Here is a 24,190-nt window from a genome sequence, read left to right on the forward strand (position 1 = left end):
CCCGGAAGTGGAGCCCCGGGCTGGGGGCGTCTCCGACCTTTGCGCAGCGACGGCGGCGGCGGGAGCCGGGAGCCAGATGCGGTCGAGCGACGCCGGAGATGGCTTCGGCTGGAGGCGGCGACTGCGAGGGCGCCGGGCCCGAGGCGGACCGCCCTCACCAGCGGCCCTTCTTGATCGGCGTGAGCGGCGGCACCGCGAGCGGCAAGGTAAGGGGCCGGGCGGCGCGGCAGGGCCTGCGAGTCACCCTGGGCGCCCCCGAGACTCCGCGCGGCCTGTCGGGCCTCAGTCCAGAGGGAGGCCCCCGCCTATAGCTGCCGCGAGGTGTCCCCCCGCCTACCTCCCGGGCGTGGACAGGGCCGGGGGCGGAGGGGCTGTGGCCGCGGCGGGCCAGGCGGGGAGCGGGTCGCTGGACTCCGAGGCTCCCCCGCAAGCTCCCGGCTGGCCTGACCGCTCGTGGTCCGGGTCCGCGTTGCCCCCGCTGATGCAGCCCAGCGCCCTCCCCGCCAGGCGCAGCCGCTGACCTGGCGGCCCCTCGGGAGCTGATGCGCCGGGGTGGGCGTCTCCAGGCGGGGCTCCTGTTTGTGTTTCCCAGTCCACCGTGTGTGAGAAGATCATGGAGCTGCTGGGACAGAAGGAAGTGGACCACCGGCAGCGCAAGCTGGTCATCTTGAGCCAGGACAGGTTCTATAAGGTCCTGACCGCGGAGCAGAAGGCCAAGGCCTTGAAGGGACAGTACAACTTCGACCACCCAGGTAGAGGCCTTGGAGGTGGGGAGGGAGTGGGGGAGGAGGGCTGACCGGAGACTGGGTCCAGAGTTGGCCATGGATGGGGAAGAGGCCTGGCTGGTCCCTGGTTAAACCTCTGTGGAGCGGATTGGGGGTTAAGCCGGGGGGTCTCTTCTGTGCCCTCTGGGCCCTGCAGGAGCTCCAGGCTCCATCGATTGGAGCCGGTCAGGAAGTGTGCACCTCAGAAGGGCCTTCAGGCCCATTGCTCTGCCACAGTTGTGGTCGTGGAGAAACCTAAACGTCTTCTTGCTATCAGGGGCCTGCTATGCAGACCGTGTCCACTGGGGCAGAGTCCTCGAGAGGCCAGCAGTGGGTGAACAAGAACCAGAGGCCTTGAAGCTCCCTTTCCTGGTCTGGTCAGGGGCCAGGGGAACAGGTGGAGAGGGGGTGGGTGAGGGGGATAGCCATGCTGCCCCTCCCTGCTGCTAGTAGATGATTCTGCCCAGTGGCCGGCTCCGGTCCTCATCCCTTTCCAGGGTACACATGGGGAGAAGGTCCGAGGAGCGTTAGTCTTTGTTATTTCCCAGAACTAGAAGCAAGACGCCTAGTTCACCTACCTCCCGGAACTGGCTGATGAGGAGATCCGTGTGTTCAGACTTGTGGGTGGGACAGCGGCCCAGGTGGTGGCCCAGGCAGCAAGGACAGGTCCAGCCTGTGGCTTGCAGAGGGCCCTGCAGATGGAAGCCATGGGGGCTCCTCCGGGCCAGATGTTCCTTAGCGTCGTTGGCAGCACCCGCACCCAGCAGACCCCAGGGGCAGAGTGAGTTCTCAGCACAAGGACTTGTCCTACCTTCTGTTCCACCCCTGCAGATGCTTTTGATAACGATTTGATGCACAGGACTCTGAAAAACATTGTGGAGGGCAAAACAGTGGAGGTCCCCACCTATGATTTTGTGACCCACTCAAGGTAAGTGGGCGGTTCTGGGGAGGAGAGGGCTGTGTGCAAGGGGCTGGTGAGGACACCTCTCCCCGCCCTGGGGCTGCACCCCACTGGTTCCCGGGATAGCCCCCCTCATCCGGGGCCAGGGTCTGACACTGAAGGCAGGCCCCTCCCCTGGCCCGCCCTACAGGCTCGCAGAGACCACGGTGGTCTACCCTGCAGACGTGGTCCTGTTCGAGGGCATCCTTGTCTTCTACAGTCAGGAGATCCGGGACATGTTCCACCTGCGCCTCTTCGTGGACACCGACTCCGACGTCAGGCTGTCTCGGAGAGGTAAGGCGGATGCGGGCCCCTCTGCCCCTGGCCGGCCCAGCCTCAGGCACCGCCCCCCGGCATCTGCAGGCCCCTGCTCTCTCCTGTCGCTGCAGTTCTCCGGGACGTGCAGCGGGGCCGGGACCTGGAGCAGATCCTGACGCAGTACACCACCTTTGTCAAGCCAGCCTTCGAGGAGTTCTGCCTGCCGGTACCGCCTTCCGCTTGCCCGGGGACCTCCTTCCCCCCCCTTGTCAGAAGGCCCCCCGGTGCCCGTTCTGTGAGAGCCGAGTTGTGGACGGACGCAGTCTGCTGTATACGTGGAGAAGTTAGCCACTCGTGCTCACGGTCCCGGGGAGCGGTTCTCAGCTGGGAATGGGTCCTCTGTCCTTCGCACCCCTCCTCCCTGTGCCAGGCTTCACCCCGTGCACCGGCATCACCTCCTCCCAGGCTCTTGTCTGCATCTGTCCTGGGCGCTGCTCGTCCACTGCCCACACTGTCCTCTCCTCCCCCCAGCCCTTCTGAACGGGGGCGGGGGTCTCTGTCGGCTGCCAGAGTGCTGTCTGGCGCACACTAGGTGCTTAAAAACTTCCTCCACACCGTGTGTTTCTCTGGGGTGGGGGAAGGTCCGGCTGGCGTGCAGAGGAGGAATTCACTGTGTGCGGCCATCTGTCTTTTCCTCCATCTCACCTTTTCACTGGATAAGATTATGGAGAGATTTAAAGGGAAATTTCACAATATTTTGATTCCTAAAGGAAAAAGTGAGGCACAGAGGAATTAGAAGCAGGATTCCTGCTTTAGATAAATGGGACAAAGGAGTTCTGTTCTTGCTAGTTCATGAAAACATTTTATTTTACATTCACGGTCTTGGAGTTTCTAAAAAATGATTAGGAAATTGACTGTTGTGCAGCCTCTTATCCCCAGAAAGACACTTTTGAAAAGTAGGTCATTTACCGTGAAGCTCTGGATGCCACGTGTGACCGGGTGCCCCTGGATGGAAGCAGAAGTGTGCTCGGGCAGTCCCTCCCCGCCCCTCCCCTTCACGGGGAGCCATGGCGAGGTGCCTGAGTTACCCATGTCCCCCCGCTAGGACCTTTCTCAGCCCTTTCCTGGTCGCCCCCCGCCTGCCCCGACAGCCAACAGAGTGGCCCAGCCCCGTGGGAGTTTGGCCCTGGGTCTCCTCTGCCTGCAGACACGGCTGCCCGGGGACCCAGTCTGTCCCCGTTCCTCCCGCCGCCCCCCCCGCGGCTCATCTCTTGAGACAGGCCTCCTTGGCGCAGGTCCACACCCCGGCGGCACTCAGCAGTCTGCGGGCCTCCCTCCGCTCATTCGGAGGTGCCCCCCATCCCCCCCAGCAGCACTTGGGGTCCCTCCTCAAAGGCACCATAGGCGCCCGGCAGGAGTGGGCTAGTCGGCGTGGGAGCAGAGGAGGGGCGAGGCAGGAAGGGGAGCAGGTCCCACGACGTCCCTGCCTGGGGCGCAGCCCTGCTCTTGCAGGGCTCTGCACCCTGTGTGCACTGGGAGGGCGCCCCACTTCAGCTGGCCCGGAGCACCAGGCAGTCAGTGCAGAGAACTGGCCCCGACCGCGGTGCTCACAGAGACCAGCATCTGGGAGCGGCCGGCAGATGCGCGCCGTCCCTTCCCGCTGCTTCGGCTTGTCCTCCCTCCCTTCTTGGCTTGCGGTCTCTCACCTGAGCCCCTGCCCCCACCTCCTCACCCTTCATGGCGGCCCACGCGTGCGCCCCGCATCTAGGCCCAGGCACGCCGAAGGCATCTCACAAGACCCTCCTTTTCTTGCCTTGCAGACAAAGAAGTACGCAGACGTGATCATCCCTCGAGGGGTTGACAACATGGGTAAGGAGCAGGCCTGTGCCGCCCCCACCCCCCAAGGCCATGCGGCAGGCACGGCCCAGCCCATCCAGGTTACTGAGATGCCCCCGGAGGGTGAGGCCTGTCCACATACGTGTGTGGCGCAGGTTTACAACACACTTAGAACACGTAACACATTTTACACCTTAAAGTGACACAACGTACAATGTCAGTTAAGTTTCAGTAAAGGAGGAAAAAAAAAAAACATGGAGGACTGCTTGACAGGGAGCCCCTTGTTGGCAGAAGTATCACACCTAGGGTCAGTTAACTGAAGCCCGTGCCACAAGGCCAGCTCGGTTTTACCGTGCCCAGCCTCAGCGGGCACCAGTCTGCCTGCTGAGGCTCGGTGGCAGGCGGACGCCTCGTGGAGGGAAGCATGCGCCTCGCGGGTGATGGCAGGTGGCAGCTGACCCTGCCCGTGTCCCCGCAGTGGCCATCAACCTCATCGTGCAGCACATCCAGGACATCCTCAACGGCGACATCTGCAAGTGGCATCGCACGGGGGCCAACGGGCGCAGCCACAAGAGGACGTTCCCGGAGCCGGGGGAGCACCCCGCAGTGCTGGCCTCGGGCAAGCGCTCGCACCTGGAGTCCAGCAGCAGGCCCCACTGAGGAGCGGGCTGCTCGGCGCCCGGCGGGCCCAGAGAGGACACACGGCCAGGATGGGGCGCTGTCGGGGTCCAGGTTAACTTGGGAGACCTGGACGAGTCGTCCAGACCGTGTGACAGGTTCTCTGCCGGCGGCCCTGACCTCCTCCCCCGCTTCCTCATGTCACGGGGGCTGGAAGGGCTCTTCGGTGCTGAGAATGGCCACAGAATGTGTGGTACGCGAGGCCCATGTTTGGGGGAACGATGAAGAAACAGCCCGGTCACCGTGATTTTGACGGTGAACCCCTGGCGACAGAGACTAGCATGACCTGGTTCACGCACGTGTAACTGGAACACAAGTTTGAAGAGATAAGCCTCTTCCGTTTTACTTGTTACACAACCACACGTTTTCTGTTTACTCTGGTTTCCTAACACCATGCTCGCTGTGACCTAGTAACCCAACTTCACGACCCACTGGCGGGTCATGATCCTGGTACACACTGATCTGGTACGCAAGGAGCCACGGAGAGGCGTCCCTCCTTCTGGCCTGTGCTCTGAAGGCAGAGCCAGGAGGGAGCCCTGGGGAGCAAGCTTTTCCTTAACCAGCACCACACACATAGCCGGGGTCCCCTGGCCCAGCCCAGCCCAGCCCTGCCCGCCTGCTTTCCTGAGAGCACAGCGTCTGGCTCGGCACCCCAGAGCCCGGGATGCCATCTGGACAGGCCCTTCCTAGTGTCGCCCATGGCCAAGGCGTGTGTGGATTGGGGAGGCGGCCCACAGTGGCCAGTCCCTTGTGCTTGCCCAGTGACCTTACCTCCCAGACACTGGTGGTCTTGTCCTGGTTGTCCCCCCTCCATGTGGCAGCTGTTCCTGTAAGTGGTCCCTCCCCGTTGCCGCCAGCTGTCGAGTGCTAACTAGTTACACAGGGACGTCAGGTGAGCTTGGCTGAGCTCGAGGGCTGGTTTTTGATGACTGTGATGGTTTTGTCAAGTTTACTGTTCTTTTTGGAGAGAGAACCAATAAATAACACCAAATGTGAATGCCAGTTTGTCCCTTTTTAATTACATTAAAAAGGGCAGAATCAGGACCAGGAAATGTGTGGATGACAGCTCACCCCTCAGCAGGCTCCCTAGGTGGGGGTTGGGGATCACCAAGAGGAGTCACGGCTGGCCTCCCCCAGCCCCCCTTGGGCTGGTGTTCCAGGGCTCACGGGCCACTGAACCATGAGGGGGAGTTCCCAGGGCCTCACTAGGTCAGCAGGAGCAGGGGCCCGGGTTGAGCCCACCACCAGCCTCTGTGAGCAAGACTGGGCCTTGCCTGGGTTGCTAGAACCAGCCCCTCCCTGCCTTTTCTCGGCGGTGGTGAGTCCCACCCAGCAGCTCCACACTCGGTGAGCGCACGGGGCTCTTAGAAGGCGGCAGTGAGGAGGTGCTCTTTATGATCAGGGAAAACAGACTTTGCTGAAAACGAGGTGCCTGTCAGAGGGCCGTTTCTTCAACGAGACCAGAGCAGAATCCCAGCCAAGTCCGTGTCTCCACCAAGCTCAGAGCGGCTCCACCTGCCCGCAGGAAACGCCCGTCCAAGACCTTGTCCGCACCCAGCCCTGCTGCCTGTCGGTGAGTCCGCGTCCCGCTAGTATTTCCGGATCAGGATGTCCCAGCTGTCTTTCCAGCGAAGGGCCTTGAGCTCACTGGGTGACAGTGACCTGTCCCCGTAGGTCAGCGGGCGCAGCATGTTGGACACGTGACAGGCGGAGGTGAACCAGGCCACGACCAGGGCCGTGAAGAGGCTCCTCTGGAGCTGGGACCTGCCGGCCCGGAGCAGAGCATGGCGTGGGGGGGATGGCCCTTACCACGGGAGGTCCCCTCGGCACCCCGGCCAGAGTGTCAGCCCTCGTCAAGTCCTGCCAGACCCACTCAGCACCGCTCCTCACTCGCTCTGCTTCCTGAACCCCAGCTCCTGCCCCATCTCAGCAGCAGGAGCACAGAGCTCCTCCTGAGCTGCTCCAGGCCCCCTCTGGTTTACAGGACCCTGTGTATCTGCTGGGCCCCACGCGACCCAGCCACTGGCCGCCCCGCGCCTCCCTTTCCTTTCTCTGTTCTGGTGTCCTCCAGGCTGAAGGTCCTTCCCTGCGTGTATCCCCCAGCTTCACCTCCCACCAGCCTTAGCTTCGTGCTTGGAACCCCATCCACACCACGCTGGAATCACCATTCATGACTCCCCCGGACCCCACCACCCCCCTGACCCGGGGCCCGTGGCTACCAAGGCCTGGTACCTACCTGCACAGGTGGTCGCCGACGTGCTCCAGGACCACGGGCAGCAGCAGGATCTGGAAAGTGAGTGCCGGCAGGTAGTGGTAGAGGAAGAGCGTCTTCTCCATCAGGAAGAAGGGCAGGTAGTTCACGGCCCAGCCCCCGGCGCACAGAGCCCCAGCCAGCACCCAGCGCAGCCAGCGGTCTGCGGGGGAAGGCCGTCTTGAGCCAGGAGGCTCCCTGCCACCGGGCAGGCTCACCTCGTCGTCCACAAGCGAGCTGTGAACTCGCGGCCCCTGCTTTCTGTCTCCCATCCCAGCCCCTCCACCACCTCTGGAGGAAGAGCAGACTGTGTCCCGAGAAACTCCTGGACTTCCTGCTGCCCCTGCCGAGCCCGTCCTGAGACGCCAGCCCTGGGCCAGGCCCAGCTCACTCCTGGTTCCCTGAGGGTCTCCCGGTCTCGCTCCTCAGGGGGCAGGGGAGGGCCTGCACCGTGCACCTGCCCAGGAGCCGGGACTAGTAGAGAGAATGACCAGAGAGGGCGCCTCCCCGCCCCTGGTGGCCTTCGCGGCCCACCCTGGCGTTGGCTCCTTTCCCGTATCAGGACGGTTTTTAGGGGGTTTCTGTTCTTGCAAACCAGCCCCCTCTCCTCCGTGCCTCCAGGCAGCTCTGTCCCATCAGCCACTTCCAGGGGTGCTGGGGTTAGGGAGCAATTCAGGCCCGACACCTGCATGGCCCTGGAGAAGCCTTGAGGGTGACATGGGGACTGGAGCGTAGCATCCTGTCTCTGGGGAAGAGACAGAAGTGCCCTTGGGGCAGAAACAAGAAGTGGCCCCAAGGCCGCACTTGCTGATGCGGCCCTGAAGTACACGGAGTTCTGGCCCAAACCAGAGGGACGGGGCGCAAGAGGCGCGTGGGCCGCGGCACAGACCCTCGGGGAGGTCGCAGACTCTCCTTCTGCGTCTGAGCAGGTACCAGACGAAGAGCAGGGCGTACACCAGGGTGGCAAGGCTGGCCGAGGCCCAGATCACGATGTTTCCGAGCAGGTGGATCTGCGCCTGTGGGAGAGGCTGGTTGGTGTGGCCCAGGGCAGGCGCGGGCGCCGCCCCACCCTCAGCCCTCACAGCCAGGACGGACCTGCAAAGGTGCTCAGCTCTGTAAGTGGAATCAGAGCCGGGAGTAGACAGGGTTATTTCTGGACAGCAGAGCGGCTCACGAGGAGGGGGACAGGGACGCTGATGCAGAGCAGCAAGGCGCTGAGACCAGAATGTCCTCAGTGCCCGCTTCTCAGCAAGCCACGGCCCCCCACATCTGGGGGGGTAAGGGGAGTGCACCCCCCTAGCTTAAGTCATTACTGGGTGCCGACCACATGCTGTGTTTGCCCCTCCAGGTGAAGACACGCTGGACAGGGAAGCAGAACACTGACCGGCCTGGACACCAGGTGCCAGGTGGGAAATCAAGTGGGATGGTTTTAAAAACCACGTCGGCCGGGCACGGGGAACCACACGCTGCCATGGCAGCAGCAAAGCCGGGTCCCTCCCTGCGGACACCTGGGGACCTGACCCCTCGGCACCTCGGGGGAGCTCGGGCCCCGTGCTGCCAGAGCACTCGGAGAACAGCAAGCCCTCGGCTTTCATCAGGACGGCGCAGGAAGGCCGGGGCTTGGGCGGATGCAGTGGCTACTCCTAACATCACAGGCCTCTTGGGCGCGGGCCAATTGCCCACAGACGCTGTGCTTACACTGGTCCTGGGGTGCAGCCAGTAAGCGATGTTGGTGTCCAGCATGACCCAGTCCAGCGGCGTGGAACTGTACTTGTGTTCTGAATCATCACTTCTCACCGTCAGCATCCGCCACTGCAGACAGCAGAGGCCACCGGGAGTCACCAGACAGCCAGATGCCCTTCATGGCCAAGGGATCTGTCAGGGGGCGGAGTAAACCGCTGCCCCTTTCATGGGGGCGTCCAACCTCAAGTTCACTCAGGTCACCCGCAGAAGCAGCCCAGGAGGTGCCTCTGCCGGGCTCCAGTTTGTGGATTAAGGGATGGGATGGGGCGGTAAGGGCGCCTTGACACTGGAGACGCTGAGTGCCTAGTGCCGAGTTCCCTGGGGCTGCGCCGTGTCAACCTGACCTGGGAGCAGTGCCACTGCTGCGTGTCTCCTCACCTCCTGACAGTTACTGCCAGCAAAGCCACACGGCAGGAAGGCCGGGGGGCCGGGGGCTGACGGTGCCAGGCATGACACGGACAGAGGACAGAGGGCAGCAGCCCTCCCTGCCGAGTCAGGTCCCAGTTTGAAGGCTGATGCTGAGCAGACCATGTGGCCTTCCTGGCGAGGGGCAAGGTCACCCGCCCCTCCGCCCGCCCGTCACCTGCAGCTCGGAGAATCTGGCCATGAAGCTGAGGTTCCTGCTGATGTCCACCTGGGTTGGGGAGTGCAGCTCCAGCTCCCTCTCCTTCTGCTCCTGGCCTGGCAGGCACACGGGGACCGGAGGACGCGAGCAGAACCCGGTCAGGGAGCCGCCCAGGGCAGCCGCCGCTGCTTTCCAAAGAACCCGCCAGACACGGTCCGCGGTCCCCCACCCGCCTGGCCATCTTTCCAGCTCTCCTTGCCCTGCCTTCCGGTGGCACTGCCCCCCTCGCCCACCAGACAGCTCTCACCGCTTCAGCCCTGCGAGGGAGTGGGGGAGGGAGGGAGAAGGTCCGCAGTGGGGACTGGAGCCCGCGGGCTGCCCCGCCCCCAGGAGTGCTCACTCCTGCCGTAGCGGTGCTCCTCCACGTTCCACACGGTGCTTTCATGGTAGCCCCAAAACAGCTTCTCCCCGACCACTTCCAGCTGCCGAAAGCCCCAGTCTGGGAGAGGCACTCCACTCAGCTGGCAAAGCAAGATGGTGGGGGGATCGTGATGGAGGGCCTGGGCCCGCCCAGCTGGGGGGACCCCACCCCAGGTCACCCACAAGGGCAGCGGCTTTCCTCTGGGGAGCTCATGCCAGGGTTCAGTTCTGAGCAGTTACAGAGACCCCGCAACCCCCCACAACCCCCTTCAGTCTGTCCCTCTGGGCAGGACCAGGGAGGCAGTGTTGCTGACCTTGAGGATGGCCGAGGTGTTCACATGCACAAAGCGGACCTCTGACAAGATGGTCTTCCAGACATCCGTGTCCGACTCCCTGTTCACAATGTCCTGTAAAAGCAGGTCTGGGCCATTAGTTCACTCTTTGTCAGATTTCCTTAAATGTAAAAATAAAGACCAGTCACCACGGTGAGACTGTTTGGTCTGATATGAGGGGACAGTCCCCCAAGGGAAGCTGACACGGCTGGTCCCAGACAGTGCCGTCGACTTTATTCCAGAGGTCTGTGCGAGGTGCTGGGAGGTGGGGGTGGGGACACCAGCCCCCCCCCAGATGCAGATACCGTTTCCAGTGGGGATTTAAGGATGATACTCCTCCCTGAGCTGCTGTGATGCCTCCTCCCTGAGACCTCGGGCCAAACATGAAGATAGTGCAGAGGAAGGTCAGAGACTGTCCCCGCAAGACTGTGCCCTGAGCGGGGTCTCCTGGTGATGGGTAATAAAGAACTGACACTGGAAGAGCTTGGCACTGCTTACGGGTGCCTGGCACGACCCCGGAAGGTCCAATGGCTACTGACAAGCCAGCACCCGAGGGGCTGAGCAGGAGCAGGACAAGGAAGCCACACCCTCTGGTTGGCCATCCTCTCTGCCCATCATGGAGCTTCAGGTCCTTGAAACAGGGGCGGGTGGGGCTGAAAGGGGATGAGGCACAGAGAAGGGGTCAGCGATGGGCCTCACCAGAGAGGGGAGCAGGCAGGACCTTCAGGACAATCCTGGGGACAAGGAGCTGGGGTGACAACCACATCAGAGCAGCCTCGGGGGAGGGGCAGAGGCAGATGCACGGCGCACCTGTGTGCAGCGCCCAGCACCCGGGCTCCGCTGTGCACAAACACAGAGGCGGCCTTCAGGGCCCCTGGCTTTGCATCACAGCATTGAGAACTCATTGAGGGGCTGGTGGTACAAGGCAGCGGCCATGGAGGCTGAAGGGGAGCATACCTCTCCCAAAAGTAAGCCCAGTGCGATCACGGCCCTGCTGCTGCGTTTTGCACTCATGACCCTGACTTCAGACGGTCCAGCAGCCCAGCCACAGAACTTCCCTCCTGTGGCATGGCCCAGGACGAAGTGTGCCACCCAGAAGAGCCAGTGGTTCACCCGCAGGAGGGCCCGGGGCCCAGGGGGACAGTGCCAGAAATTGCTCCTCCATGGCCCTGCCTATCCCCAGGGAAGGGTTGATTAAAGAGACTCCCGGGGTGCCCAGGCAGCTGGTCTGAGCCGAGCTGTGGGAGGGGCCTCCTCCCCACAGCACTTTGAGACCCACCCACTACCCTGCAGCTCCTTCCTGGACACAGGAAAACCCCCTGGCTCCCCTTCTCTGTAGAACAGGGGGTCACTTGTTCCACTTGCGGTTGGAAAAGGGCCGTGATGCCCGTGCTCAAGAAGGCCGGGAACTCACCAGCCGCCAGAGGTTCTGGGGGGGCATGGAGATGTTGTAGTCAACGTAGCAGGAAACCTCCTGCGCGTGGGGGCTCAGGGGGGCTGCAACATCGTGCCTGGAAAACCAAACAGCGCTGCTGGGGGCGCCCCAAGCTCTCCTGAAAGGCACTCACTGTTCTTTAAGGAGAAAAAAAAACACTTTTTTTTCAGGAAACAAAGCCAGCTCAACCTTCAAGCACCTTGGCTGCCATTCCCCAGGGCGCTAAATCCCTCAAGGAGGGCAGAGGCCCTGCAGCGACCATGCCTCCAGGGATGCATGTGATGGGGAAGCAGCAGGACGTCCATCTAAACCACGGGCTCACCATCCCCTTTGCAGAGGATAAACCGAGCCAGGAGCACAGCCTGACCACTGGGGGCTCCCTGACGCCAGGTCGTGGAAATGGCTGGGGCACCAAGAATACTGTTGCAAAACAAGCGCCCAGGGACGTCAGTTCCCCTTGTTCACTTTCAGGGAAACCACGCCTGATCGGACTTTGCACGGGACCACACTGGGGGAGAACCCACAGTGAGCAGTAAGGAAGAGGCCCTCATGACACTGGAAAAGTCAAATATGACTGCAGGCCCTGTGGGCACCACAAACGACACTGACCCCGGTGGGCACAGTGCACAAGAAATGCTTTTGGTGCAGGGACATTTCAGCTGACCCCTGAATACAGTGACTACATGGGGGCTTTCCTGGCGGCTCAGTGGTAAAGAATCTGCATGCCAATGCAGGAGACATGGGCTCTATCCCTGCTCCAGGAAGATCCCACATGCTGCAGGGCAACTGAGCCCAAGCTCTAGAGCCTGGAGACTGCAACTACGGAGCCCATGCGGCACCACTGTGGAAGCCTGAGCTCTAGAGCCAGTGCTCCAAAACAAAAGAAGCCGCCGAAATAAGAAGCCCAAGCACCACAACTAGAGAGTAGCCTGGAGGCAACAATGAAGACCCGGTGCAGCCAAAAATATAAATGAATAAAATTATTCTTTAAAAAAGTGAAAGAGTGGGCCATGGTGAGGATGGCAGTGGGGTCTGAGCTGAAGAACATTCCAGGCAGACAGAGTGAGCAAAGGCCCCAGGGAGGCTGCACAGGGTCATTTTGAGACAGCAGGGGGCTAGGGTGACTGGCATGAAGTCTACCGAGGAGTTCGTGGGCTGGGTCCCAGGGGGGCCTGCAGCCAGGGGAGAGTGGGGAGTTATTCTGAGTGTGACAGTCACGCTGGATATCCCTGGAGCCTCTTGGCAGAGACGTGAGGTTGGTCAAGCGTGAGTTTTCAGACGGAAAACTGCCTCTGTTTTGCAGAGGGCGGGCGATTCCCAGCGGGACTGGGAGTGAGGGCAGGAGGGACTGGAGCCCCGTGGATTTCCCGACCCAGGGATGGCAGAAGGGGGAGAGGACAAGGCAGACACGGCGTGGAGAGCCCAGGTGTCCAAGGGGGGAGGGCAGGGTCCCTGAGGCCACGTGGTTGACCCATGAGGCCAGGTGGAAGGACAGCAGAGGTGGCCCAGAGGTCAGGTGCTCTGTCCCCCAACTCATGGCCTTCTTGAATTCGCTTCTCCTTTCAGCACGTGCCCCCGTCTGCCAGGGCACCCCACACATCACTCTGGATGGGACTCTCCTTCCCAGCCCGTGCGCCATCACTGAGGTCTCCCCTCCCCACCCTCGACACCTACTGCAGAGCGGGACCCGAGGCGGTGATGCAGGCATGCCTGCTCTGAGCAGCGGCAGGGACTCACGTGTTGAGGAGGCGGGTGGTCATGCCGTGCACCAGCTGCACGACGTCGCCGTGCCGCACAGGCCTCGGGGGGTTGTTCACCACCAGCTGATGCCTGGAAGAGAGCACGGCCAGGCTCGTGGGTTCCTTGCTCAGGCTCTGTGGAGTCTCACAGCCACCCTGTCAGCGTGTTCCTCGTACAAGGTGAACGTACACATTTAACTCTTTTCTGAAACTTCGGGTCACTTCCCACGCTTCCTGGCGTGGCCCCCGTTGCCATCATCACATTGACTACAGCTGTGCTGTACTTCAATTTAAATCTGAATTTGTCAATAAGGAGTTCATGATCTGAGCCACAGTCAGCTCCTGGTCTTGGTTTTGCTGACTGTATAGAGCTTCTCTATCTTCGGCTGCAAAGAATATAATCAATCTGATTTCAGTGTTGGCCATCTGGTGATGTCCATGTGAAGAGTCTTCTCTTGTGTTGTTGGAAGAGGGTGTTTGCTATGAGTGCATTCTTTTGGCCTAACTCTATTAGCCTTTACCCTGCTTCATCCTGTACTCCAAGGCCAAATTTGCCTGTTACTACAGGTGTTTCTTGACTTCCTACTTTTGCATTCCAGTCCCCTAAAATGAAAAGGACACCTTTTTGGGGTGTTAGTTCTAGAAGGTCTTGTAGGTCTTCATAGAACTGTTCAACTTCAGCTTCTTCAGCATTAGCAGTTGGGGCATAGACTTGGATTACCATCATATTGAATGGTTTGCCTTGGAAATGAACAGAAATCATTCTGTCATTTTTGAGACTGCTTCTAAGTATTGCATTTCAGACTCTTTTGTTGACCATGATGGCTATTCCATTTCTTCTAAGGGATTCTTGCCCACAGTGGTAGATAAAATGGTCATCTGAGTTAAATTCACCCATTCCAGTCCATTTTAGTTCGCTGATTCCTAAAATGTCGATATTCACTCTTGCCATCTCCTGTTTGACCATTTTGAATTTGCCTTGATTCATGGACCTAACATTCCAGGTTCCTAAGCAATATTGCTCTTTACAGCATTGGACCTTGCTTCCATCACCAGTCACAACCACAACTGGGTGTTGTTTTTGCTTTGGCTCCATCTCTTCATTCTTTCTGGAGTTATTTCTCCACTATCTCCAGTAGCATATTGGGCACCTACAGACCTGGGGAGTTCATCTTTCAGTGTCCTATCTTTTTGCCTTTTCATACTGTTCATGGGGTTCTCAAGGCAAAAATACTGAAGTGGTTTGCCATTCCCTTCTCCAATGGACCACATTTTGTCAGAACTCTCCACCATGACCCATCCATCTTGGGTGGCCCTACACGGCATGGCTCAGATCATGAACTCCTTATTGCCAAATTCAGACTTAAACTGAAGCAAGTGGGGAAAACCACGAGATCATTCAGGTATGACCTAAATCAAATCCCTTACAATTATACAGTGGAAGTGAGAAATATATTTAAGGGACTAGATCTGATAGACAGAGTGCCTGATGAACTATGGACAGAGGTTCATGACATTATACAGGAGACAGTGATCAAGACCATCCCCAAGAAAAAGAAATACAAAAAGGCAAAATGGCTATCTGAGGAGGACTTACAAATAGTTGTGAAAAGAACAGAAGTGAAAAGCAAAGGAGAAAAGGAAAGATATACCCATTTGAATGCAGAGTTCCAAAGAATAGCAAGGAGAGCTAAGAAAGCCTTCCTCAGTGATCAATGCAAAGAAATAGAGAAAAACAATACAATGGGAAAGACTAGAGATCTCTTCAAGAAAATTAGAGATACCAAGGGAACGTTTCATGCAAAGATGGGCTCAATAAAGGACAGAAATGGTATGGACCTAACAGAAGCAGACGACATTAAGAAGAGGTAGCAAGAATACACAGAAGAACTACACAAAAATGATCTTCAAGACCCAAATAATCATGATGGTGTGATCATTCACCTAGAGCCAGACATCCTGGAATGGGAAGTCAAGTGGGCCTTAGGAAGCATCACTACGATCAAAGCTAGTGGAGGTGATGGAATTTCAGTTGAGCCATTTCAAATAATAAAAGATGATGCTGTGAGTGTGCTGCACTCAATATGCCAGCAAATCTGGAAAACTCAGCAGTGGCCACGGGACTGGAAAAGGTCAGTTTTCATCCCAATCCCAAAGAAAGGCAATGCCAAAGAATGCTCAAACTACTACACAATTGCACTCATCTCACACACTAGTAAAGTAATGCTCAAAACTCTCCAAACCAGGCTTCAACAATATGTGAACCATGAACTTTCAGATGTTCAAGCTGGCTTTAGAAAAGGCAGAGGAACCAGAGATCAAATTGCCAACATCCATTGGATCACTGAAAAAGCAAGAGTTCCAGAAAAACATCTACTTCTGCGTTATTGACTATGCCAAAGCCTTTGACTGTGTGGATCACAACAAACTGTGGAAAATTCTGAACGATATAAGAATGAATACCAGACCACCTGACCTGCCTCTTGAGAAATCTATATGCAGGTCAGGAAGCAACAGTTAGAACTGGACATGAAACAACAGACTGGTTCCAAATAGGAAAAGGAGTACGTCAAGGCTGTATATTGTCACCCTGCTTCTTTAACTTATATGCAGAGTACATCATGAGGAATGCTGGGCTGGATGAAGCACAAGCTGGAATTAAGACTGCCAGGAGAAATATCAATAACCTCAGATATGCAGATGACACCAACCTTAATGGCAGAAAGTGAAGAAGAACTAAAGAGCCTCTTGATGAAAGTGAAAGAGGAGAGTGAAAAAGTTGGCTCAAAGTTCAACATTCAGAAAACTAAGATCATGGCATCCGGTCCCATTACTTCATGGCAAATAGATGGGGAAACAGTGGAAACAGTGGCAGATTTTTCTTTTTTGGGTTCCCAAATCACTGCAGATGGTGACTACGTGAAATTAAAAGACGCTTACTCCTTGGAAGAAAAGAAAAGTTATGACCAACCTAGACAGCATATTAAAAAGCCACTACTTTGCCAACAAAGGTCTGTCTAGTCAAGGCTATGGTCTTTCCAATAGTCATGTATGGATGTGAGAGTTGGACTATAAAGAAAGCTGAGGGCCAAAGAATTGATGCTTTCAAATTGTGGTGCTGGAGAAGACTCTTGAGAGTCCCTTGTACTTCAGGGAGATCCAACCAGTCCATCCTAAAGGAGATCAGTCCTGGGTATTCATTGGAAGTACTGATGTTGAAGCTGAAACTCCAATCCTTTGGCCACCTGATGTGAAGAGCTGACTCATTTGAAAAGACCCTGATGCTGGGAAAGATTGAGGGCAGGAGGAGAAGGGGACGACAGAGGATGAGATGATTGGATGGCATCAGTGACTCAATGGACATGAATTTGAGTAAACTCCAGGACTTGGTAATGGACAGGGAGGCTTGGCGTGCTGCAGTCCACGGGGTCGCAAAGAGTTGGACATGACTGAGCGACTGAATTTAACTGTACTGCACTTGCTAGGAACGCTGCTATGTCCCTGACCGTGGGCTTCTTGGCACAGAGCTGGTCCCGAAGCTACGAGGAGGCCAGGGACTGAGGCCAGGCTGTCCCCCGACCTGTACTCACCTCCCGGGGTCCTTGACAATCCACCAGTTGTTGACGTCCTTGAAGGGGTAGCAGGTCACCTGCTGCTGGTGGGAGCTGCCACGGCCGTTCTCATATCTGCAAGAAGAGGGTGCACCTGCGGGTGGGGAGTCAGGGGCCCACGACCTCCCCCCAAGGTCCCTACACACGCCACCCAGCGAGGTGTCAGATATGTTTCCATCCCAGAGGGGCTGGTCCCTCCAGCGATGGTATATAACGAGACTCAATGACACCAGGTTCTGAGAGCTCTATTTCTTTTTTTTTTTTTAAAGGTTTATCTTATTTATTTATTATTTGTTTGGCTGTGCTGGGTCTTAGCTGTAGCTTGAGGGATCTTCCATCTAAGTTGCAGCATGTGGGGTCCAGTTCCCTGACCAGGGATTGAACCCAGGCCCCCTGCATTAGGAGTGTGGAGTCAGCCACTGGACCACCAGAGAAATCCCCGCTTCATTTCTTTCAATCTCAGAAGCTCCTTCACATGAAGTGAAAGTTGATAACAACAAAAATGTGAAAACAAACAAACAAACAAACATGTTATAACCTCTGGATTGAAAACATGGCTTTCCTTACTTACATCATAGGGTAGGTGCTCTGGTGAGAGTGAAGCCAGCAGGGCACGGGTTGGCCGAAGACGTTCTTCAGGGTGACCTGGGAACCGAAGGCCACCTCCAGAGGCTGGCCTTGCGTGACCCTTGCCAGCCCACCCTGAGCCAGGAGCACAGGGGTGGCCAGTGAGGGAGAGAGAGAGCACACATGTGACACCCGCGCCAGCCCTGACAGCCCCTCCCATCTGGGCCACAGTCACACCATCAGCCATGGTCACGTGTGACATAATCCTGGCACGTTACACATTACCAGCGACTGGAGGTGGCCACTGGGGAGGCGCTCACCTCACCCTCCCCTGCTTGTCCTTATTTTATTTTGGGGCCATGCCATGTGGCATGCGAGATCTTAGTTCCCCGACCAAGGATTGAACCCAGGCCTTGGCCGTTAAAGTGCAGAGTCCTAACCACTGGACCTCCAGGGAACTCCCCGCACTCGTCCTCATTTACTTCTTACCTGTAGCCCGTGATAACAATTACATCTGACTAATTCAAGACATGGGTGAGTTAGGAAATCTGTCCGAATACTCAGAGAATTTGCCATCAGCAGAGCCGGCCCTTAAGAGCAGGTCTGCCGACTTCAGGCTCTACATTCCTGACACCTCATTTGAAGCCTGTTTTTATTTTTGCAAAGTGAGTTGCATGAACACCAGAAATATGTCTGTCCCGTGCAGCCTGGCACCTGCCCGCAGGTCACACTGTGGAGAGCGGACCCCTTGTCCCCTCCCACGCCACTAGCACGTTCAGAATTAGTGTAGAGAGAGTGAAGACATGCCTCACTTCCCCAATTTGGTTTTCCCTCTGATGCTCACCTGGGGTGGTTTACGTTAAGAAAACCCCGAGTCTAGTGTGGCCTTCTTTCTAGGATGGCACTTTTACCTCCAAGCTGGCCTGGAAGGCACTGGACATGATCTGGTCATGGGGCCCGGAGCGGTAGAGCAGCAGCAGGTGGATGTAGAAGAACAGCAGGTACACAAGGACCGGGAGCACCACCAGGGCCACCGCTCGGGCGAGCAGGTGGCAGAGCACACGGACCTGCCAGAGGATGGAGGGGACATCACCCGACCCGGGGGAAGGTGGGCCCCGGCCAGTCGTCCTTTCAGGGTTCTCATCTTGCTCCCTGCCCCCCAACAGCCAGCCCCACCTCACCCCCAACCCCACCATATCTCTGCCCTGCCCTCAGCTCCATCCCCACCCCAGCTCTGCCTCCTGCGCCCCCAGGATCAGCCTAACTCCGATCCCAGACTTACACCCTTGATCCCCACCAGCCCTGCCCCCAGGCCAGCCCCACCCCACCCCTTGGCATCAGCACCTACGTTTGACAGCGTCTGGTCTCCTATCAGGTGCCAGGCGTGGACAGCGGCAACCCCAAGCACCAGCAAGTATGTGAACACACCCACGTATTTGATGCTAAAGACACAGGGTGAAGAGGAAGTCAAGACGAGACACACGTGGGGGGCGTGGCTGCCGCCCCAGACCCAGTGCACCAGACTCACCCAACTGCGCAGGAGCAGGCCATGCCCGACAGCACCAACCAAAACCACCATCTCGGGGAGAAGGGCCTGGAGCAAAGCACAGAAGCAGAGCTGAGGCCTTGGAACATTTCCCATGAGGGCCAGAGAAGGCACGGCCGCAGAGATCTCAGCTGGCTGCACCAAGCTCCGGGTACAAGGGAAAGATTTCTCATCTCCCCGAAGAGCAGTCCTCCTGATACAACTTCTCCTTTGGGTCAGAAGATGTTTCCACTTAGTTTACATTATAGAGAGATGAGAATTATTTATGAAGTGAGGAGCCAAGAGCCAGTGGAGGTGCCTGGGGCAGCTGTCCCCTGTGGAAAGGTATCAGACCTGCTCAGGCGGACAAGCCCCTGGACTCCTCTGCCTCCTCCATACCTGTCTTTCTGGGAGTTGGAGAACTTCAGGTAAGACAGCACAGCCAACAGATTGAAAAATATCAGCACTGATTCCAAAAGCATTAACCTTGACTGAGTGATGAGGGCGTTCTCTGTTGGGAAAAGGACACGGGCATCAGGTGTCAGGGAACAAGGGTGAATGTCCACAAAAAATGGTCCTTGCCAAACGTCCCAGAGTGTGGAGGTGGGCAGTGGGCGCTCGACCTGGCTGGAAATTACTGGCCCTTCCTGAACCTTCGTTTTCCTCATCTGTAGGAGAAATACCAATTCTGCAGGGTGCCTGGACATTCTAACACTCTGTGGGCATGGGCCCCAGTTAGGGTTGTCACTCAACAGACATGAATTTGGTTTATTTTCATCTGACTTAACTTCATTTGTTCACAGACCTGGGCTGAGAGAGTCCCCTCTGAGGATATCCACTCATTCCTGAATCTCTGTCTCCACTGGTCAAGGTGGGTAGGGGGGCAGGGGAGGTTCTCATTCAAGGACAGACTGGGTTACCAGGGGCGATGGTCAGGGGGTGAGGGGCGCGTACATAGGAGCATCATTTGGGCAACCCCGCTACATGTTGGCTGCCCCTCCACAATGTCACAGTCTGAACTATGTCCTATGCACAATCCCCGGCCTGAGAATGGGGTGACTCCCAGAGTCTGATCTGGATACCCTAGACGTGCTTCCTTCTGTCCTGAGAGTAGCAGACATGGGAGGGGGCATGTCCACTAAACCTCGAGCCCTCCTGGGCCACAGAGACGCAGACAGAGGTCAGCGCTGGGGTCGACCTGGCCCCCCCGGAGCAGGCAGACACCTGGGCCTCACCGATCAGCATCAGCAGAGCGGCCCCCGTGGCGGCACAGTGAGAGAAGCCAAGCTCCCACACGATCTCATAGGCCATGGGCACCGACAGGGCCCCCGAGAGGGCCGGCAGCAGGCGCAGGGACCACACGGGCACGTTGCTGCTGTATTCTGGAAGAGCAAGCACAGCGTGGCTGAGCGCACAGGGCACACAGCCCCCCTCCCTACACTGCAGCGTCTCCTCACACGGAGCCTCCTCACACGTGCCCATGGACCACAGCACAAGTCTGCAAGGATGGGTCTCATCAGGGACCAAGTGTGAGGGCCACAGGTTCACGTGGTCGAGGGCCAGTTCTCAGTAAGTATGCGATGATGCTGAGGACTCTGAAATGAGTTAACGCTTATTTACAGATTTACCCAATCTGTTTCCAAAAACATTGTGGCAACACACGTTTATGTACAAAAGGTACTTGCCACATACAGTGGCATGTACAGATGCCATGTACAGTGTGTTATGTGTACCAAAGACCAAGGAAAATATACTTACTACAAGTAAGCACTAAGGAATTTACTGGACTTTTTGAAATTCTTTCTCTTGTACCCAAACTATTTATCATACCCTGGATTCAGATGAATAAACCGTAGTTGTTAATCTCTAGGATAGTTACCTCCTCTCAATTCTAATACGTGCACATTAGTAAGGGAGAGGACAATGATATTTTACCTGCTCCAATTCTGTTCCACAGAAAGTTACCATCAAATCCTCCTAAATAACCTAAAACAAAAGATGAATCAATAACTATCCTGTTCAGTAAATACTTCTGAAGCACCAAACTGCAGCAGGCATCAGGGGAACAATGATAAAGAAAAAATAAGACCCACGGAGCAACTAAGCCCATGTGTCTGTGTGCAGCAAATACTGAAGCCTGTGCAGCGTACAGCCTGCAACGAGAAGCCTCTGCAATGAGAAGCCCGTGTGCCACCAAGGAAGACTAGCCCCGTCTCGCCACAATTAGAGAAAGCCGGTGCAAAGCAATGAAGACCCAGGGCAGTCCCAGATAGATAAATAAATAAATAAAATAAAGACACTGCTTCTGCTGTCATGAACTTCCATGTTTAAGTGTTAAAGAGCCACTTCTTTTACTAAGGAATCCTACCTCCCAAGGCCAAAAGCATGTGGCCAAACGGTGGTCCACTGCCATCCAAAAAGAAGATCCGCTTCATGTAAAAAGAGATGTACTGCCCGTAATACACTTCATCAAAACTGCAAAGCAAACCCATGTTATGTTCAGCTAGAGATCTTAACTGTACACAAAAGGTATGAGGAGCAATGTACACCTTTGCTTCCAAATGACTTTGGAGAGTGACCAGTCAAGGTTGGATCTTTTGCCCCAACTGCATGGCATCCCTAAATATTAAGACACATGTGCAGCACCACACATCCACAAGGATAGGGGGGAAACGCCCCCCAGAAGCTGGGCATTCAGGAGGCTTTTCTGACACAGATTCTACTTCTCTCCCTGCGTATAGGTTAGGATGTACCACGAGCCAGGCTACCAAAGGCCTCCTGGACACAAAGCTGATCTGGCTGTCTACCTGCGTGTCTGCAGCTGAGAGTCAGAATCAGAGCTGGTGACCCAACAAAACAGTCACAGGTGTAAAAGGGAGAGGTGCCAACTGCAGCAAACCTCTTTCAGACAATCAGGGACGTTTGCTGACACAGAGAAATTACTGTCAGTTTCTTAGGCATGATGATGCTACTGTGATCCTGTGATTTTCAAGAATCCTGATCTTTTAAAGATACTAAATTGATCAATGAATGAAATATAGTGTCTATGATGTGCTTCAAAAAGACCCACTGCAGGGAGGGAGTTGGCTATGAGCTGGTAACTGTTGCAACTGGGTGACTAATATATCATTCTCTGTACTTTTGTATATGTTTGATGTTTTCCATAATAAAAAGTTAAGTGAAAAGAAACACATATATTAATCAGATCATTAACAGCCCTTTAATAATAACAACAATCATTTCTCATTATGACAAAGAACACGTGCTCTACCATCAGTGAGGACTTGCTTTCAAATTCCTCAGTCTTCTGCCCTCCATTCTCTGGACTGTCAAAGGTCACCCATCATGGTTACTGCACCTACTACTGACCTACGGGGCAAGACTGAACAGGTGGACTCTGCAGGGGCTGTCCTGGGGACAAGCTGGTCTCTCCTCTAACTGCCAAGGCATCCATCACCAAGGAAGCCCAGAAGTTGGCTCTCCCATTTTATGGGGCTCAAAAAGGCACTTCCAGTCATCAATGCACTGAAAAAAATTACAGTTCCTTCTGGAGGCCCCCAGAATTGAGTTGCTTGACTTACACCACGGCCCTTGGATAGGCAAGCTGCCACAGTCGGCTCAGCAATCCCACCGCGGTCAGAGCTACCATATTCAAGTTCACCTCAGCGGTCACCACCACAGGGTGCTGCAAGAATCCCAACATCTTGCAGAAAAGCAGTCGGGGGGAGGAGGATGCCCTGGAAAAGCAGAGGAAAAGCTATCATCAAGAACACCGGTGGCTCCCTTGCAGGCTAGGAGGAGGCTGTGACATCAGGACCCTCTTTCACCGGCAGTCACACGCGGTGAGGTGGCCACCTCAGGACTAAAGAGTCCCTCACTCCCACACCACCTGAGGAGCCCTTCCAGTCAGTGACAGCGTTGGACCCCCGGGCCCCTGTGCACCTGGGTAGTGTGGCCGGCTTACAGCCGGTGACCTCCGTCCGCCCCCCAACCCCCGAGACTCAGAGCCTACCGTCTGCGCCAAGGGCCGCCCTCCCGTCGCGCCCCCTTTCTCACCGCGCTACATCGGGCACCCCATCTCTTTCCCGAGGCTCCCCCCATCCCTCGGGTCCACTTTTCTCTGGAGGCTGCCGGTGCCGTGGGGGACCCCCCCCCTCCCCCGCGTTCTCACAGCAACGCCGCCTCTGGCCTGTGGCGGCCCCCTTCTGTCCTCAGGGCGACAAGCTTCCCTCCTGCCGCTACGTCGGCCCGGGGCACCCCGTTCTCTCCCGGGACCCTGTCCGCCCTGGGAGCCCCGCTCCTCTGCCCGGCACTCCGCTTCTCTCCGGAGGGTTTCACCTGCCCGGGGGACCCGACTGGGCTCTGGGCCCCGGCGCCACAAACGTACTGCTGTTTCTTCAGGTCCCCGCAGAGCCGCTCCCTGCGCCTCAGACCTGCCTGGGGGCGGGGGTGAGCGGCGAGGCCGACCGTTGGTAGTGGGCGAGGCCGCTCGGCACTCTTTGCTGCCCACTGGCCCGCTCGACGCTCGACTCGCCGCGCCTGCGGGGCCTGCCGGGGCGCGGGATGGGGCGGGGTGCAGCGCGCCTGCGCACTGGGCGAAGACGGCGCACGCGCGCACTGGGCTAGCCGAGATCGGCGCTCAAAGAATGTGCGACATCCCGGAGGGTTGTCAGTCTTTTAAGTCTGTGACTCCCGGCTGGGGAGTCCAGGTTCCTTTGAGCCACGAGATACACGGCTACATCTGTTAAACGACACAGTGCGACCGTATCGGCTTTTCGATCGGTGTGACGCGGAGGCCCATCCCCGGCCCGGCGGTGCCCCCCACCCTCCGGCCCGAGGGGCCCCTCCGAGCCTGCTCTGCAGCGGGACACGGCGTCTTCCGGTCAAGCGAATGACCCAACGATTAACGGGCAGGAAAGCAGCCCTGCTTTTTAGCCTAGCTTCGTCTATCTGGGAGTCAGTACTCCTGGACGGGCTTTCCTGTGCCTCAGCGGTAAAGAACCCGGCCTGCCAATGCAGGAGAGGCGATTCGATCCTTTGGGTGGGGAAGATTCCCTGGAGAAAGAAGTGGGAACCCACTCCAGTATTCTTGCCTGGGAAATCCCATGGACAAGAGGAGCCTGGCGGACTACAGTCCATGGGTGTCGCAGAGTCGGACACGACCTAGCGACTAAACTCCCAGATGGAAGGGTACTTACTACAAGTCTAATAACGAATTACGATTCTTTCCTGCCTTCCCCGTCACCCAGCATTAGGTAGTGCAGGTGACTCTCACACGGGCTATGTAGAGGGAGGCAGCGCAGGCTCACCTGCTTGCAGCCAGAGGGCGTCCTGGGCCCTAGAGGAGTGGGGCTGGGCTCTCAAAGTAGGGGCCCTCTGGTCCCGAGGACCCAGGGCCTCCCTCCTGTTGGCCCACAGGCTCCCTCAGGGCCAGGCTCCTGGGAGCAGGGAACCCAGGGGCCACGCCTGCCTGGGATTTCTTTTTGGAAAGTGTTAAACTCACTGAATGTGTAAGTTTCCTACATC

At 57.1% G+C, this 24,190-nt stretch overlaps 2 protein-coding genes across 6 annotated transcripts; one reads left to right on the plus strand and one right to left on the minus strand.

The window, feature by feature from the left end:
- On the plus strand, positions 1-5,473 carry UCK1 (uridine-cytidine kinase 1). 3 transcript variants are annotated; one of them, XM_061154360.1, is made up of 7 exons: positions 1-206; positions 567-752; positions 1,596-1,692; positions 1,856-1,998; positions 2,094-2,188; positions 3,783-3,831; positions 4,277-5,473. In XM_061154360.1, the coding sequence occupies exons 1-7, from the start codon at positions 77-79 to the stop codon at positions 4,456-4,458; spliced, it is 882 nt and encodes a 293-aa protein (XP_061010343.1). In that variant the 5' UTR covers positions 1-76; the 3' UTR covers positions 4,459-5,473. The 3 variants fall into 3 exon arrangements, with proteins under 3 accessions (XP_061010343.1, XP_061010345.1, XP_061010344.1); XM_061154362.1 differs by having other exon boundaries at positions 5-206; positions 593-752; positions 1,925-1,998; XM_061154361.1 differs by having other exon boundaries at positions 7-206; positions 593-752.
- Positions 5,470-23,212, minus strand: POMT1 (protein O-mannosyltransferase 1). Of its 3 annotated transcripts, none has more exons than XM_061154359.1 (20): positions 23,052-23,212; positions 22,246-22,401; positions 21,033-21,139; positions 20,600-20,650; positions 19,900-20,046; positions 19,064-19,175; positions 18,668-18,733; positions 18,488-18,581; positions 18,051-18,206; positions 17,144-17,274; positions 16,552-16,647; positions 12,960-13,052; positions 11,202-11,298; positions 9,770-9,862; positions 9,436-9,556; positions 9,054-9,151; positions 8,426-8,539; positions 7,617-7,743; positions 6,713-6,890; positions 5,470-6,240 (listed from the first exon to the last, which is right to left on the minus strand). In XM_061154359.1, exons 2-20 carry the CDS (start codon positions 22,365-22,367, stop codon positions 6,066-6,068), a joined length of 2,178 nt encoding a protein of 725 aa, XP_061010342.1. In that variant the 5' UTR covers positions 22,368-22,401; positions 23,052-23,212; the 3' UTR covers positions 5,470-6,065. The 3 variants fall into 3 exon arrangements, with proteins under 3 accessions (XP_061010342.1, XP_061010341.1, XP_061010340.1); XM_061154358.1 differs by having other exon boundaries at positions 17,144-17,217; positions 23,052-23,182; XM_061154357.1 differs by having other exon boundaries at positions 23,003-23,131.
- Between the last annotated feature and the right edge of the window lie 978 nt (positions 23,213-24,190).

The sequence above is a fragment of the Dama dama genome, chromosome 11 (genome assembly GCF_033118175.1).
Source record: "Dama dama isolate Ldn47 chromosome 11, ASM3311817v1, whole genome shotgun sequence".
NCBI lineage: Eukaryota > Metazoa > Chordata > Mammalia > Artiodactyla > Cervidae > Dama > Dama dama.